Source organism: Tauraco erythrolophus, chromosome 4, assembly GCF_009769465.1.
Source record: "Tauraco erythrolophus isolate bTauEry1 chromosome 4, bTauEry1.pri, whole genome shotgun sequence".
NCBI classification, from domain to species: domain Eukaryota; kingdom Metazoa; phylum Chordata; class Aves; order Musophagiformes; family Musophagidae; genus Tauraco; species Tauraco erythrolophus.
In genome coordinates, this window is record NC_141468.1 from 7,047,773 (window position 1) to 7,066,355 (window position 18,583).

General features: G+C 37.4%; 1 protein-coding gene across 3 annotated transcripts in view; it reads right to left on the bottom strand.

Moving 5' to 3' along the window:
* Positions 1-18,583, bottom strand: part of USP6NL (USP6 N-terminal like) — a 135,985-nt gene that overhangs the window by 12,923 nt on the left and 104,479 nt on the right. For all 3 annotated transcript variants that reach the window (XM_086610038.1, XM_086610036.1, XM_086610037.1), the window contains 7 exons: positions 15,925-16,034; positions 13,192-13,240; positions 11,238-11,358; positions 6,218-6,312; positions 3,321-3,386; positions 3,132-3,231; positions 975-1,127 (listed from right to left, as the gene is read on the bottom strand). In XM_086610038.1, coding sequence (XP_086466164.1) covers positions 975-1,127; positions 3,132-3,231; positions 3,321-3,386; positions 6,218-6,312; positions 11,238-11,358; positions 13,192-13,240; positions 15,925-16,034 — 694 coding nt within the window. The remainder of the gene's footprint in view (positions 1-974; positions 1,128-3,131; positions 3,232-3,320; positions 3,387-6,217; positions 6,313-11,237; positions 11,359-13,191; positions 13,241-15,924; positions 16,035-18,583) is intronic.

The window sequence follows — 18,583 nt, forward strand, 5'->3', positions numbered from 1 at the left end:
GTACAGATCTGCTGAAGAACGAGATGAAACAGGTATCTATTAGGGATGAGCAGTCCTGAAACAGCCCAATCCTGCATGTAATAAACAAGGTCTACAGAAACAGAAAAATTAAGTTTGCTAATGAGAAGGCTTCAGGAAGAAATTATCACAATGCTACATAGGCAACCTCTATTCTGGCAAGTTCTGAAAGCTAACCATAGCTTTAATAAAGTCATTTAAGGTAATTTCTGCCATATTTTAAAAATTCTTAAAAACATATATTCTTTCTTACGTACTATTTTACAATTAGCAAGGACAAAGGAAAAAGACTTTGAATAATCATAAGAAAAATTCCAATTAAAGATTGTGGAGGTAGGGAAAGAAAAGATAATAGAATCTTAAATACAGGAAGAAAAGATCCTATGCAGATTTCGTAAGTAGTGCTGCACGAAACAACTATCTCCGCTCTGCAACCAACGACCACAAAGGCTGAGAAGAAACAAAGAAAATAATTCAGTTAAACACCCAGAAGTTCTATCACCTGCAAACAATTAAAAATCTGGATGTGACTAACAGAAGAAACTATTTGACCTGAAGTTTGTTCCATAGTTAATCAAGCTACAAAACAGTCTGGATTCTCAGACAATGTTTTTGCTTCAAATAATTTGAAACCTTGATATTTAATCTTCTATCTTAAAGACTTCATAAATCCAAGTTAATAAAATTATCAGAACATGGGATGTTTTAAAGTGTTTTGCCATTAGCTTACAACCAGTAAAAAAAACCACCATAAAAAGCGAACTCATTAAATGAAGGGTGTTGATTTTAAGACTGCAAAATATTTTTTTTGAAAAAAAAAAACAACCTTGAAACTTAAGCAGTGATGAAGAGAGAAATATTTGCATAATTTTTAACAGCATGAATTAAAACTTTAAAAATGGGAAATGTGTGAATAGCTCCAAATACCTAAATCTGCATATGTACAAGTTTCTTACCAGCTACTGGCAAATCCAGCTTTGCTCGTTTCAATTCTGATATAGAATTTTGGAGCTGGTCTATTACAAAGTCATCTTCATAGAAGAAATCCTTGGCTAAAGACTCCTGCAGAAATTCTACAAGCTCTTCCATTTGTAATTTCATCAGATGCTCTATATAAGAAGAAAATAATATATATTAAAATATCTTGATTACGAACATTGGAAAATGTACTTAAGACATTAGATGCTTTTATTTTCAAAGTAGAATGAAAAACACTTATTAATTAAGGAGACAATGAAATTCTACACCAGAAATCTATAAAATACATTAAAAATTCACTTGCAAATCAGCATGGAAATGTTTCCTACTTATCATTCTATACTTAGGACAATGTTTTCCAAGAAGAGGCATCTTCAGAAAACTAATTTCAAGTCACTCTGCTTCAGCCTCCTATGTCCAACAGCGTCAGGTCTTTATTTTTCAGCCTGCATCCTCAACTTACAAAACACTGCTGTAGATCTGTACAACATACATCATCTCTCTTATTAAGAGCGCTGAAAAGCAGTAAAACATTTTAAATATTGATATTTACGGTATCCTCATTCACAACTGAAGTAACTTCCAAGGAAATGATGATGGCAGTTCACACTTCAGAACCATTGCTTCAGGCACTCTGAAAATTCAGGTACTCTTTGCTACTTCAATCCAATTCAGGTCATATTTTGAAAGTCATCAGATTATTTTTCTTTCCCGGTTTACACAGTAGTAAGGCCATGTTTCCCACACAAACCTATTTGGCTTGCAAGGCTGCAACTGCATACCTCTACAGCTTCTTTAAGCATACATATGCCATCAAAAGCTCCAGAATGTACAATTTCCATAGAGAAACCATTAAAAATGTTTTTGCACTGTAATAAAAAATGCTTTCAGCATTTATTCCACAGAGGTGCTTTAACTGGATAGCTATACGATCAGTGTTCATAAGGGTAGACAAGAGACTGGAAAACGAATTAGAATTCGTCTTCTGCCACCTTTCTGCCAGTCCTCTAACCTCTTCTCCATTGCCATGAGGTGCTCTCCGTGTTTTGCTTGTGGAGGAAGTTGCTACGTACTTGCTAAGCAAGCAAATCTGTACTTGGCCTTTTCCCTCAGGTCTTCTCATAAAAAGTGCAGTGAATAAAAAAATTTCAAGTACATGTCTGTTTGCAAATAAAGAAGATAAACCACATTTCTAAGTCTAACGACTTGCCTCTAAACGCTTAGCTTTCTTAAGAACAATAATTTAAAAAGTAACCTTTTTCATTTTTAAAGCAGTGTACGAACAGACTAAAGAATACACCCCAGTGAAACAGTGAGGTGGTATCACCACAGTTCAAGGAGAATAAACCAGCAAGCAAATTAAAACATCAGGTCTGCAGAGCTCCATCCAGACCTCTGAATGCAAATAGAGTTAAAGGACTTCACTAAGAAAGCCAAAGGCCCAGAGTAAGATATACAAGATATCACCCTGAAAAATACTCAAGAATATTTAGAAACTAACATTCCATCCTTGAAAGCTTTTTGGATCCTTTGGAACTTAAGGTGCTAAATCACTTTCAGGAACTATGCATAGATACTTTGAACCATTCTTCTGTTCAAAATCTCAAATTTTACTTTACCCAAAGGCAAGAGACGAAAGAGAACGCCACTGAGGCAAACTATAGAAATCCAGAATTTTAATTACGTTCTTGGACAAACAACAGTATAAGGAGAAACACAGCAATGAGGAATGACCAGTGTGAGTTGTTTGCTGATAAGAGTTTCAAGAACTTAGTGGCACACTCTGGATTCTTCGTGCACGTGTATGATAAATTTAAATCCTGTAGGGGCTAACAAGCCATTTCCAAACCATGGAACTACATGTTTTCCTCATTGTTTAATCAGCAATACAGCTCACTTTATGTCAATGCTTAAATAACTTTCTTACTCTAACAAATATTTTTCTTTTGCAATCACATACATTAATAAAGCAAAGATTTTGATCTTTTTGTGCATAAGGAAAGAAAAACACCTGTCAGAAATAGCATAAGGCAAATAGGAAACTAAGATTTTTCACACAGGGTCAAGCTACACAAAAGAAGAACAAAACCAGCTGAATCTCTGTTTAGCATCAAAACGTTTGAGAGATTTCTTACTTCTGTGTAATTTCAGAATTGTGTAAGACATAGCAGTGAGAATCCGCTCTCCTTCAAGTATGTAGATATCCCATATCCTGAGGCTTAATGTAAAGGGAGTCTGCAATAACAGAATCAGGCAACACTGTGAAAACAGTCTCTCCCAAGTCACAATTAAAAACAGAAATAGAAAATGGAAAACATACTCACACGATCAAGGAAACACTGGAAAAACCACTTTGTTGTGTAAAAGCTAGTGGACATGTCCTGGGAGTCCTGGAAAAACCACAGAAGTTTACTTCATTTTTGTGAATATTTTTAATGTATTGCACTGTCCATGAAAAAAAACATTTTCACCTTGAGGCTAACGTACCAAAACTAATTCTTTATGGTGAATATTAACTACATGAAACATTGTTATTTCAATCCAACAAATACAACTTCTGTCTCTTACAGTTTCTCTTTATCAGCTTCATCACCTGAAGAAACATGCATTTAGGGATGCAGAGGGTATTAACATGTCTAAGACCTCCACCTTATTCTTGGGACAGAGGTAGCAGAGGATTAAATCCTCTCAAGAAAATAAATCAATATTCTCGAGCAACCAAAGTTCAGGCACTGGGTCCTTTTAATCTTTCATTTCTCTGTAGCAAGGCTGCCAGGTTGAAAAGATTTTGTGACAAGAATATCTCTCTACCAGAAACCAGCCTAAAACAATCGAATTCTTCAAACACAGGACCTTAAAACAGCATTTAGACTGATAAGCAATTTCATTCCTTAATTAAGGGACCTAATTTCCCCTAGAGCATAGGTGGTCCATCTGGCATGGCTAAAAGCTTCTTTGCTGTTTCATGGAGTTCTTCCCAGTTGTTTGCACAGTTAGGGGAAAGGCCAAAGTAAAAGCTGAAATTTAAGAAGTTCTGAATTTTAACTTTGCTGTAATATCACACTCTATACTTTCCACATTCAGCTTTTCCAAAAAGTTTCAAGTATACAAACACTGAATAAACAATGGACCAAATCACTCTGATTTATCTGCAGGCTTTACCTTCATCTTTCAGTGAGTTATAATGGGCTCATCTTCGTGATACATGCACAGTAAGAAATGAGGAAAAACAAATCTTAACATAAATGAAATAATCTTTATGAGAACTTCATTTTGAGAGTCTCTTTAAAAAGCAGACAGAATAAACTCCACCTTATTCTGAGATTTTTCTAACCTGTAAGAATGGTCATCAGTCTACTGAAAGATAGACATAATAGACCATGCTTTTCCCTGATAAAAAAACTGATTGCTATTAAATTTAACGTCACTAAACTAATTCACACAAAAATTGAACTATGTTCTGATTTAAAACTGAAAAAGAAAAACATATAAAAAAATCTGTATAGTCAACGTTCCCTGCATCTCCCTATCTAAATGAGTGGCCAAGAAGTCCTCAGAAGGGAGCTATCAAAGCATTTTATTTAAATTAGCTTTTAGCTACTTTCTGCACTTTTCTGAAACTTTCTTTTTCAAGTGACTGGGGGGAGGAGGAAGTTCTTGATTATCAAATGCAGCAATAAGAGGTATATAAGCAATATACAAAATTTAATGACATGCCAGCCTTAGGTTGTATCACCTCATCAAGTATAATTATTTTTTGATTTTTAGAAAGTATAAATGTCTTATCATTTACTGCTAAAAAAACCACCTAGTCTTCTGGGGATTATTCCATGTTTTCATCCTGAAATGTGACAACCTCGAAAATGAGAATAAGATGGTATTTCCAAACAAGGATCATCATCTTGCATATACTGTAAAAACTAAATCCACAACTGTAATTTCAGGGCCAAGTCAGTTACAAAACTGGTCTTGATTTAATTTTTTTTAAAATATAATAAGATCATCTTGCATGACTAATTTTGACTTGACCTTTCAGCAGAAGAATGGTTTTTTTCCTAACCCCATCTGCCTAATTCCATGTCATGAACAGGTTTTACAGCATGTTGCTAAAAAAAAAAAAAGACCTTAAATTCTATTTTATAATGCAACAGGCATACATCAGAAGAGACTAGACTAGATTATGTCAGGTGGAAGGCACCTACAACAGTCATCTGCCTGACCAATTCAGGGCTGACCAAGCTAAAGCATGTTGCTAAAGGCATTGCCCAAATGCCTCAACCACTGACAGGCTTGGGGCATTCATCACCTCTCCAGGAAGCCTGTTCCAGTGTTTGACCACCCTCCCAGTAAAGAAATGCTTCCTAATGTCCAGTCTAAACCTCCCCTGGCACAGCTTTGAACCATTACTCAGCGTCCTTAGATGCAATTTATCATTGCCAAGGTGCTAGTCTGCTCCCAAATTGTCTTCTCCCCGCCCCACAGGCGATAAACACACCAAACAGAAAATACTATAGTCCTGGGAAGGTAATATTCGTAAGCAGCTATCACTCTCAGAAGATGTTGCTGCAACTGAGCATCTCTTAAAGTACTTCTTAAGACTTGGAGATGGATTCTGGCAAAACCCATGTGACAGTAAAAGAAAATTCTTGATGACTATTGGAAAGGCATTTTTCTCCCATTAGAAAAATTATTTGTTGCTTTGAATAAATACAGCCAATATTAGCAAAAAAATAAAGAGCATATTATTTCCTATTTAAGAGCATTAGAAGAGGCAACACTCAACACTAAGCTTGGTGAAAATACTACTGAATATATGCAAATTTTAAAAGGACTACTCCTCTTATAAAGGTTACTTTTTAGAGAGCAATTAAAACTGGTTGGTTGCAAAGTCACCTCTGTCCAGTGATGAGCCACAAAGCTGCACGTACAATAAATTCTCAATAAAATGTTTTAACACCAGCTTGCTATACAGCAGTTTGCACAAGGCCAAGTAGAAAGATTGCGTATTTTCCTTAACACAGACATCAAAAGTGAGAGAGACACCCAAATTAATTACTCTTAGGACCTTTGTCTACAATGAAAACAACAGCACTTCTGCTTCTTCAAGCTTTGCATTTTTTTCTGAGGTTTGAAGTATTCTTAACCTAGTGGGTTAACCTGAACTGAAACCAGGAAGCAAGCCGTAAATTAGTATTCCTTTTATTGTGATATAAATACTTACCAAATGCTGCTTAAGTTTGGACAAAAATTTTTTCAGTATTTTGTCATGATGTTCTTGAAACCTCAACAGTTTTGGAAAACCAGGAATAAAAAAACCTAAGAAAAGAAGTTGACCATGTAAAAGGTGTATGTACTATAAAAACGACATTAAAAAAGGCATTCAGAGCTCTGAGAACATTATCCTTCTTTAAGACCACTGGATCTGAACAGATATTCACGGCAACATTATGATGTCCACGTACGGATAACACACATATTCCTGCCTAAATGACTACAACAAAACATCAATATATTCCCTTAGTGACACTAGACTAGCAATGGTAGATGACAGCAGATCCATCAGTCCTACATTAGTCTACCCACTTTAATATCACAGGGAAATCAAATTTATAATTATTCTTTGTCCTGGTTTCGACTGGGACAGAGTTAGTTTTTGTTTTGAGCAGCTAGAAGAGCTCTGTGTTTCGGATTTAGTATGGGATTCGTTATGAGAAGAACGCTGACAGCGCACTGATGTTTGTAGTTGGCACTGAGACCTCAAGGACTTTTCAGCTTCCCGTGTTCCTGCCAGTGTGCAGGAGCACAACAGGCTCGGGGGAGCACAGCCGGGACAAAGGGACCACAACTCCTCTTACAGACTTAGAATTGAGGGTCAAATTGGCCAATGGAATATTCCATATCATGCAACATCATGTCCAGCATATAGATGAAGGTTGAAGTTTGGCATTCATTCTCTTCTGAGGGCTCTCTCAGACTGTCGGTTTCTCATTTTTATCTCTCTCTCTCTCTCTCTATTTGGGCCTCTTGCTCATTCGGGATTGCAGGGACTTATCTGTTTTGGGATTGCTTGCTGGGACGGGACAGGCATTGGTCACCGGGTGGTGGGCAATTACACTGTGTATCGCTTGTCTGCATATATTATTATCATTTTATTTTTATATATTATTATTAGATCATTATTACTTTTGATTTTATTATATTATTATTCAATTGTTCTTATCTCAGCCCACAGGTCTCCTTCCCTTTTCCCCATTCCCCAGGAGGTACGGGAGGAATGTGAGTAAGCGCTTCCTGGTGTTTAGTTGCCGCTGGGTTAAACGATGATATTCTTTAATAAACAAAACAAAAAACCACAGCCTACACCAACTAAAACTTTTAAAAGCAAAAAGACATAAATCAGGATTATGGGCAGCAAATGCAAGACAGAAAAGCAAACAGCACAGGCAGCTACTAGAACTGTCTGCACTGAAGAAAAGACCATAAATAAGACAAGAGGGATATTCTGCCAAGATAAATATCATAAATATATAGTATAAAGATTGTGAGCTCACATAGCTGAAACTAAGGGCATACAAAAAATTGTGAGTAGTTTTAGTGATCATACACTGGAAAAGGAAAGCACTAAGATCCCCTTCCAATTGAGTTATCAGCAGAGTTTAAAAAAAGGCTCAGAGCAAACACGTAATACTATTCAAAAAACCTGAAATGTAAAGGAAAGTGAGTACAGCTACACAGCAGGAAAAGAAACCATTCAAAGAAGATCCTTCAAAAAGCTGAAACTGTGTTCAGATCAGAAAAACAGAGATGATCAAACACTGGCAGTATAAAAATGTGAAAACAAGTCTCCTTCCCAAAAAACAACTTACAAAAGACATTAAAAAAATACTAATAGACTTATTTTCAAACACTTTGGAAGCAGAAAGTCTGGCAGAGAATTTGTAGATTTAACAGTCTGTGAAGATTTTTACAAGTGCTCAGAGAACATAAAGTCAATACTAAAAACAAGTTAACTTTTGCATGGAAGACACTGGGGACGTTCCCAAGTCAGAATCCTAAACAGCTCTAAAAGAACTCAAAGATGAATTAGCTGAAATATCAGTTCTATGAAACCTCTTGCTTAAAATACCAGGAGTATGGAATTTTAGCTTTTCTTAAACTGGTTTTCAGTCCAGTATCTGTCCAATATCCAGGTCAATTCTCCAAGAAGAAACCTGACAGAAACCATAATAAAGTTAGGGTAAGTGGATGTCCAGATGGATGCAATGCATCAGAGAAGAATCAACATGATTATAACAAAAAGAGGTTATGTCTCTTAAATCTACTGGCACTCCTTGAAGAAATCAGTTAGCATGTAGGTTCAGAGAGCAGTGGATATTCTCTATTTTACTGTCCAAAGAAACTTAATGCAAAGATACTTTGGTTCTACCACCAAGTAGCTTCATCTCTTCAGTCCATCTCCTCAAGCAGCTAATCTAAAGAGTTAAAAGATAGTAAAATAAAAAAAGACAAAAAGGCTTCACCGATGAAGTTGCACAGGAGTTTGTGCTGGGACCTAAGCTATCTGAAAATGCCATGTGTCCACAATGTGAACAATCAGTCAAGTCCTGGCCATCCTAAGAGAGTATTGAAAAATCCAAAAAGGCAAGAAGTCACGGAAATTATCAAAGTATACAACTGCCTCTGTGTCAAGAATAGGTTAAAAAATTAAGGAATTGGCTGGATGGTCGCACTCAAAGAGTTGTGGTCAAGGGTTCAATGTCCAAGTGGAGGCCAGTGACGAGTGGTGTTCCTCAGGGGTCAGTACTGGGGCCAGTGCTATTCAACATCTTTGCTGGTGACATGGACAGTGGGATCGAGTGCACCCTCAGCAAGTTTGCAGATGACACCAAGTTGTATGGTGGTGTGGACACGCTAGAGGGAAAGGATGCCATCCAGAGGGACCTTGACAGGCTCGAAAGGTGGGCCTGTGAGAACCTCATGAAGTTCAACAAGGTCAAGTGCAAGGTCCTGCACGTGGGTCGGGGCAATCCCAAGCACAAGTACAGGCTGGGCGGAGAATGGATCGAGAGCAGCCCTGAGGAAAAGGACTTGGGAGTGCTGGTGGATGAGAAGCTCAACATGAGCCGGCAATGTGCGCTGGCAGCCCAGAAAGCCAACCGTATCCTGGGCTGTATCAAAAGAAGCGTGGACAGCAGGTCAAGGGAAGTGATTCTGCCCCTCTACTCAGCTCTTGTGAGACCCCACCTGGAATACTGTGTTCAGCTCTGGAGTCCCCAACACAAGAAGGTCATGGAGCTACTGGAATGAGTCCAGAGGAAGGCCACGAAGATGATCCGAGGGCTGGAGCACCTCTGCTATGAAGACAGGCTGAGAGAGTTGGGGCTGTTCAGCCTGGAGAAGAGAAGGCTCCGGGGTGATCTTATAGCAGCTTTCCAGTACTAAAGGGAGCCTACTGGAAAGATGGAGAGGGACTTTTTCCAAGGATGTGTAGTGATAGGACAAGGGGCAATGGCTTTAAACTGAAGGAGGGGAGATTTAGATTAGATATAAGGAAGAAATTTTTTACATTGAGGGTGGTGAGGTACTGGAACAGGTTGCCCAGAGAAGTTGTGGATGCCCCATCCCTGGAAGTGTTCAAGGCCAGGTTAGATGAGGCTTTGGGCAACCTGGTGTAGTGGAGGGTTTCCCTGCCCATGGCGGTAGGGTTGGAACTAGATGATCTTTGAGGTCCCTTCCAACCCTAACCATTCTGTGATTCTATAAAACACTATGTCTGATCAGCCTTCAGTAAAGAAACAGCTGAGGAGAAGCACCACCAAGTGCCAGTGGTGAACAGGTTACGCAGACCATGTGCCAACTCCCACATGTACACAAGTGACACATCATCCTGTAAGTCCATCGCTAGCTACCAGATGAACCCCCTTGTTCATCACAGCAAGTTCAAACGATGCCTACAAAAATCAGCCTGAGAAATTAGTGTTGAAAGTTCTCCATTACCATCACATTCCAAGGTTAGGACTCTTTCCTGTTTTCAAAAAGGATGACATAGACAAAAAACTAAGACATAAAATCTGGAAAAAGTTTTAAAATCCTGTTTAACAGTCTACGGCATTTTAAAAAGGTGACTATGTCTACGTGAGGCTCCCATGTATCAAAATCAGATCAATGGATTTGGTATATAATGAGTTGATTTACACTTACTGCCCAAAACATCTAATATTTTCTATGACCCTTGAGGAGCTCAACATTCTGCACAGTTGTATTTGCATGGTTTTAAGTGCATATTATTATTAAATGCATGCATTTTTTTAAGATGCTTTTAGGCTGTGTTATCATTGTGTAAAGCTCCAAGCAAGTCTTTGACTTATAATGAATTCAAAATTTCAATTATGTCATTGATTCTCACGTAGATAGCACTTGTTTTTTTGTTTTTTCTTTTAAAAAGGCGATAGCTTTGCAGAAGTATAAACAGAAAAACAGCCAACTGGAGCTTGGTGTGGAGGACAAACAACATCCAGGAACACTGAAAAGCCAGGGAAGAAAGTTATCACAGTGTGAGAAAGTCTTAAACAGGGAAAAGGAGCTAGAGTCTCTGGGAAATTTGCTAAAAAGCCTCAAGTCCTAGATAATATTTACTTTTTCAGATTTCCAAGAACTACAGCTTTTCTGAATCACCACATCACTAACATCTACAAAAGATACTGGAATTCCTGGAGTTGTTCCATACCAATAGCCAAGGAATATGCATAGATCACACTACATTTGGCACTGAAAGAGAAAACTACCAATAACCCAAAACCAACAAGATCATGAGAGCAGAAAATGCTGTGTGAGGCAGAGGTGAAACCAGGAAACCCAAAGCTAATGCCTATATACAGGCCCATTTTTTACTGCAGATTCCTGTCCTGTCAAATTACAGCATAGCTGCAATATTATTTAACACATTCTGTATTACATTTCCACTACTATTTTATTGCTGTGCAGATGTCTACATAACCAGCTGTCAGTTGGTTACATTCCCTGAGAGATTAAGAGGAAAGAAAACGTCTGATTTTCCATTTGAAAGATATCACATAAAAAAACAATTACTCACAAATACAGGTAAGCTCCAGTAATATCCAATAGTCTCCCAGTATAAGGCTCCCACTATGTCTTATTTTGACTATACAGACAAAACAGCATCGTTCCATTTTCAAATAATTTACTAGGGCAGGTATACTAAGTGACATGAAACTCCGTACCATGCATAGCATGCTTTGGACCAGAGAGAAGTTTCACCAAGGCCCAGAAGGCATCTTCTTCATTCATGTACATAAGGAGCAAAGCTGTGATCTGGCTCATTCCCTGACAGTATCCAACTTCCTGAAAATCAGACAAGGTAAATATTAAAACGCTGAAAACAAAAGCCTCATAACAACGAGCTATGAGTTTTCTCTTGATCTAGGGGAGGAAAACGGATGACTGTCCTGATGGCCTAAGTTCCCGTATTATGGTACCACCAAACACAGTAATAAAACATTTAAAATATTGATAGATAGAAGAGATGATGCACAACCCTCCAACCAAAAAGTAAAATGGAAGTCTTGATTGTTCATTAGAACTCTCCACTGATGCACAAAATCCTTGTCACTACTAATAACTTCAAATAACTGTATCATCTAATTCCCCGAATGGACGTGTTTTCCTTTTAGTTGCAATTTGGGGGTTTTAAGTATTTTTTTTTTGTGGGGAGGGGGCCTTGCTTTGTTTTGCTTTATAGTCAGGGCACCATCTGATAAACACAGGACTTTTCAAGAGTGACCTGTAACTATAAACCTGCTCAAGTTTAGCAGCCCATAGCAAGCAAATCTAATAAACCCAAAGAAAAAAAAAAAGTTATTGTCCTGAACACTGAACTTGGGTGTTTCCTCTGCTATTAATTTTGACTTTTACGGTAGGAACTAACTGTCACTATCATTTAATGGCTCAGATAACCTCACTGATAAAATATCTGTAAGGACAATGACTTAATTGTTGGGTAAGTTTTTTCAGGTTTACCAGCTCTTAACAGAATATTGCTCTGGAGATAAAACCAAGGAATAAGAACTGCTACACATTATGAGGAAAAATACAACAAAAGTGCAAAATAAAAACCTCACTGCAGTATTCCTTGTAATTACACTTTAACAGGTTTTTTTTTAACAATATTTTTCATGCAACTTGAAATATTAGTCCAATGTTCTATAGGAGATATATAAAGGTCCTTCCAGAGTTTTACTTTTCAGTGTGTCATGGCTGCTTACAATTAAAAGCTTAAGACAACATAACAAGTGAAAGACAACAAATTCCAGCAATATAAGTTCTTTTATGGGCCAACAGTTGCAAGGAGACAGAAAATGAAACAAGATAGAAAGGTTACATTTCCTAGAACTTTGAAAAAATGAAACAAAGTGCTATTTAATTAGAGTAACTGCTTAATTTCACTTTCTTCTTAACTTCACATATTTTTACACGAAATTCTAGAGAGCTGCTGATGGATTTAAAATGAACGATGTACAAAAACGATCAAAATGGGCACACTGAATGAGGGGACAGTGCAACAAAACCCCAGTTAAATGTGGACATGATGGTATTTCTGTTTCTTCTATTTTATGCATGCAGTCAAAAGACATTACAAAACACCTAAGTTTCTAACTCTTGTGATATAGTCTGGAAACCCCACTCTACAAATTCTCATTCAGGACTGCAGGCAAGACTGGGGGCTTAAGTAAAGAAGATGCAACCTTTAAAACCATTTTCCATTTGTTAGAACCCTCCAGGCTATGAAACATGTCTGTTTACTCCAACATGTGTCTTTCTGCAGCGTGTTTTCCTTCCTGTTATTCCAATGAAAGGGAGGCATATAACATAATGGGGGGGAAAATATCAGTAGTATAAAACTCCATCGCAGCACAAATTCATTATTCTTATTAGATACAATACTTAGTTTCAGCCGAACTGTATGCACAGTTCAGTCTGTCCAATAAGATACTTGTAATTGAGATGCTTTATTTTAACTTCAGCTCAAAACATGTCAACAAACAAGGAATTTATTTCTATGTGTCTGAAATGTTTGTTCTTTTTTCTTTTAGAGAGAAAGAAGACACAGAATTGCAAGTTATTCTCTTATGGCACATTCAGAGAAACCATATTTAAGTGCGAAGGTACACAACTTACCGTATTATATATGGAATATGCAGCTAAAACATGGAATAAAGATTGTTGCCTGGAGAAATAAGAGTAGAAAGGGAAAATACTATAATATTGTCTTTTGTAAAAACAGAAAAACATAAAAGTAGTGAACTATGCTTTGGAAACCTGTTTGCCTGATTTAACTTGTCTAGCATTAAAGAACAGGACGAACCACACTTTACAACGATATGCGCTTCCAATTTCAAACCAACTTTATATTTAGCACTTTTCTGATGTTATACATGTTGAAGGGTTTCAAAAAACACCTCTAACACTTTGAGGAGGCAATGGTGTCAGATCATCATTTTTACAGATAGGTAAAGCCAAACACAGGATGGGCTGCATTTCAAACACTGATTTATTCTGCATGCCAAATTTAAAACACTAGAGACCTGATTTCGGTGCTTGCAGAACACTAACAGCTGTTACTAATTCCAGGGATGTAGAAGAGTTGAAATACACAAAGCAGCCACAAAGGTGTCTTAATCTTGGCACCCAAATTAAAGGCTGCTTTAGTGACTGGTACTGTCAAACAGAAGAAAAACAATAGCAACTGTGACTCGGCATTCTGCCCTCAGACCTCCAGAACGGACTGATCTCCGTGTACGTCAGAGTCAGAATCACAAAGAGCTTTATGTAGGTCCTTTGCTTTTTATAAAAACAGTCTAACTAGGTAGTAAGAGCAAAAAAAGAAAAAAACAGATACCACCAACCCATCCCAAAACTCTGCTCTTCTCAAACTGCAATATGAAAGGAATGGTGGAGAGCTCTCATAATGAATTTTTAAACTCACACCTACTTTTTGTGATTTGCTGCGACACAATTTGGAAACCTGAATGCTTGCTTTCATCCACAACTATAACTGCCAAAATTTAACTGCTGAGTTTTGCATACTATCCTTTTTCTGTCCAGTGAAACTCCCTCCACCTGTCACTAATCAAATGTATAGAAGTACATATTAGCAGCTTAAAAAAAAAAGGAGGCATAAGCAAAAGTCTGCTTATTTTCTATTAGAAAGAGAATGGATACTTGAAGAATTTTTCCAAAACATCTAGATTATGGCATTTTTATTTGCCCTCTAGCAGAACTGAAGCTTAGCTATTCTTCAGCAACCAAAGTCAAGTGTAACCTAATGTACGAGATATTAAGCTGGAGTCTTATTGCACAAGGACAAACTAAAATGCTCCAAATGTACACAGGAACCCTCTGTATCCTCAGTTGACCATACGAAACTCAACATAAGTTCTCAATCTCATTCACAATAAGATACATAAAATAATGGAAATTTTAGTACGATTTACACCAGATAATACCACTAAAGACCTGTGAAAGAATGAACCTTCAAAGACATACAGTCTACCAAAAAGTCAAACAAGCTATTGATTTACCTGTAGGACTTTATTTCATTGCTATGGGAAATGATTTCTGAACTTTTCATCGAGGCATCACTGGAAATACGTTAATTCCAACATCTATTCCAAGTGTGAAATTGCTTTATGCAGCCAAAGGCTTTCCTGGGGACTCTGAGGGCATGCTTACACCACAGCTACAGGGACTGGAGCTGACTCTGCTTGTGTTAACCCTAAAGTGATGGGGTAGTAAAGCTTCTGCTAACACCTAAAATATGTGCATAAAAAATATCTGAGGCCCAGAAGCAACAGAGCCAGTTTTGCGTGGCACTGTCAGCGCTGCCGAGAGGCACGGCACGTCGGCTCAAGTACAGAGAGCACAACTGCATCCGAACTACAGCGGCTGCACAGAACAGCTCTCAGCTTGGGAATTTCTGCTTTCTTCTCCGTCCTGTGTTGCAGCCATCAGAGAAATTTCTCATATTTACAATTCGTCCACAAAATATCTAGGATAATAATATATGAAAATGAATGTTTCGTTATCACATTAAAGTCCACAGCTCTGAGTACTGCTTTTTGAAAATAGCAGACTGCTGCAGAATCTGCCTTGGAAAGAAAAGGAGATTAAAAACTGAACCAATACAGTCATGGAAGGGAAAAAAAATGCCCTCTTCATCTCAGCAGGGTGCTGATGCTGCAAGCTAGCAACAATACTGATGTTTGTATCGCCACTTATTTCACTATTAAGCATTTTTAAAGATGACAGCTGCCTAATATTCCTCATCCAATGACAGTAAAAAATAATTAAAAAAAAATCAAACAGCATTTTGAAGAAATCCAAAAGCATTAAGGCCTACATTTGTAAATAATTAAGTGCTCACATATAAAATACTGCTTTATTTGGTTCTGAATTAGATACTAGCAGAAGAGGAATATAAAATCCAAAGGAATCTAAAACCTCAGGGAAGATAAAAGTTATTAGAAATGCACAAAAATTATCTTGTTTTTGAAAACACACAGTTAAATAAAATGATTGTTCAATAAATCTTAATTTATTAGCTTGGAATTCCCATGCTTTTCTATTTAGAATATCTGAGATTCTATTTATTAAATATAAAACAAGATGAGAAGAGTTTAGAAATGCTTTTCTTTGGAATGCTGCTGATCGCCTCATAGTGAGGGAAAACTAGTTGGTTGGAAGCGACCCTCTGGTTTTGCAGTAGTAACAGGAATTAATCACTGCACATAGACAATCCTGCTTTGAAAGTTTGGAGCTTACATTCAATATTCTCGTGCAGGTCGAAGAGGCTTGAGGCAGACTGGAAGCCAGTTTTAAGACAAACAAAACAAAATCGTTTAATTTACTTACTTAACACCGTATCTGTCTCGAAACATGATATGATCTCTGTATGTTCGATTTACATCAAGATCAATTTGCCTAATATCTGGTGAAGACCCTCGTGCTTGACACTTCAATTTCTAGAAAAACAGTAAAGAACAGAAATTAGTTTTAAAACTGTGAACTCTAAAATAGCCAAAACCTGCCTACACACCTACACTGAAGTATTTGCCATCTCGTAATTTAAAACGCTTAATATAGAACAGCAACTCACAAGGTAACAATTTTAACTTCCAAAATATCCATATACATATGTGAATTCTATAGAGTCTATACATTTACACAGTATAGGTGTAAAAAGACCAATTCCATAAGACACATTTTCATGACACACCTCTCACTACCCATATTCAAGGCTACTTTTCAGCATTTCAGACTTCCAATTGCCATTTCTCAAGTAGGCACATCACTGGAGGAAGACAAAGTGAATTTTACTACTTAGGAACAAGAAAACAAGATACAAGTGCTCCAGACTGGACTTTTAGCCAAATGATTTAGTGTGCTTTTCATACTTTCCCTGCCTTTTTCTCTAAGCAGAAGTAATACCTACGTAGCTTCCAGTTATTATCTAAGTATAATAATGGACATTTCTCTAGTCATTTCCTCTGTCTTTCTGCTCTAATCTAATTTAGTTGTAGAATATCTCTACTTTAGTACTTGCTTTAACATTGTATAATTAAATCCAATTTTGCAACTGAATACTTAGGAAGCCTGCATAGGTTAGATTGCCACCTTATTTTTTTGCACTTACAATAATTTTCTCTTGATGTTCATTCATTCATTCTCGCTTCTGTCCCTAATGAGTTTGCAAGACATTTCTATCTGGATTCAACAAGGTATTTTCAAAACATTACATCTGAGTAGGCATTGTTAGAGAATACCACAGACAATCAAAAGGCAGAACTCTACAGATTCTGGCTGCAAGACAAGAAAAAGGTTTAAAGACAGAAATAAGAAAAACAAAGGGATCAGACAGAGAACAATAACATCCACTCAGGCTGTTGAATACAACCAGAAGATCCGGGCACATCAGGAATTACCTGTAAGTCATTGAACCAACTGGTAGCAGTTGTTAATCAGCACAATACTCACCACGATATCGGCTTCGAGCACTTTTTAGTATAATTTCATGTACTAACATCCAGAATGATTTGTATCTCAGACAGACAAAAAAGAAGGAAAGAGAAAATTTATATTTTTAAGGTGGCATGAGGACCCAGAGCCTATGATACATTGGAATATACACAAAGACGTAGCCAGAGTCCTTGCCATCATGGGAGTCTCCAGTGTGAGTGAAAAGAAAGGGCATCTGGAGTTTGAGAAACGGAAAGGACAGAAGATTGAGAACTGGTAATCGCCCTGCACAGAGAAGTGAAAGAACCTGTTTGACCTACAGCAAAAGTGCCTATTTTCCTTCTGATTTTAAGGTGTGCAGTTTGCAAGTGATACTTATAATAAGGAGCGTTAATATCACTTCAGGAAATGGAAAAAAAACAAGAGCAGTAGAACGAGCTTATCGCAAATAAACAAGCTAGGATAACGACAGAAGAAAATTTCTACTTTTATATCTGAACTACAAACACTTTTTTGTTTTGCACTGAGCGCTAGATGGCATTAATCCTCTCTGAAGATGAATTAATCTATTTTTAAATGCTTCTAGTTTTACTCAGTATTCTTTCCCACAATTGCATTATTCGGCATGAACTCTGCTTTATCCGTTTTGGATCTGCCACTAGTCTTACTTACAAAGCTAAACAAAATATAATAGTCAGAAAAAGCAGCCTGTCAGACTAGAGAGCGATAAATAATGTAAGGAGAAGATCACAGAGACAAAATTTAGATAACATTGATGCCGATGTTATCTAAAGAAGATCGATCTTCTTTCATGACTTTACAATATTCCTTGTCTACTCAGAGCCAAAGTCTCAGCTCCAAAAAAGTGCTATCAGGAAATGCCAAAAATCAAACCAGCAATTCATTTCCTTGAAACTCTGGATATTATTTCTTGAAAAGGCAGTTAACATTTAAATTCCTATGGGGAAGAATTCAAACACTCTACAATACTAAACTGCCTTTCTGTTAGCTAAACTCTCCCTATAATCCTTTAGCAGAGAGAGACCGAGTGGAAAAGACAGAATTTTAAAGGATTCAGTTCCCTTTCTGCCTAACTTACTAGCCTGCACGTGAACCTTACTCGCCACTCTTAGGTCTGAAGTCTAGTTCCGATGGCCATCAGCTGTATTCACACCCAGAGAAAAAGAAGAGTTAGGGAAAAATCTAGAGGAATGTCACCACAATAATTCCGAGTTGCTTTAACTGCTATTCAGGGTGAAGACAGGGGCTGGGGGAGTGGTAAGACGTAGCTATTTTCTTTATATTCTAAGTAGGAGATGTGCTTAGGTGGTTGATTTATGCCTGTAGAATTCTGCAGGTTAACATCCTTTCATCAGGAGCACCTCTGAGAATACAATCAAGTAACCAGACAGTGCTTTTTATGGGATATCCAAGCTCCACTTGGACACGACGTGACAGACAGACAGTTCGTTCTGGCTTTCAGAAGATTAAGGCACCTCCTTAAACCTCCATCCTCTGCAGAATACTAGAAATCATCTTACTGATACTCAGCTAA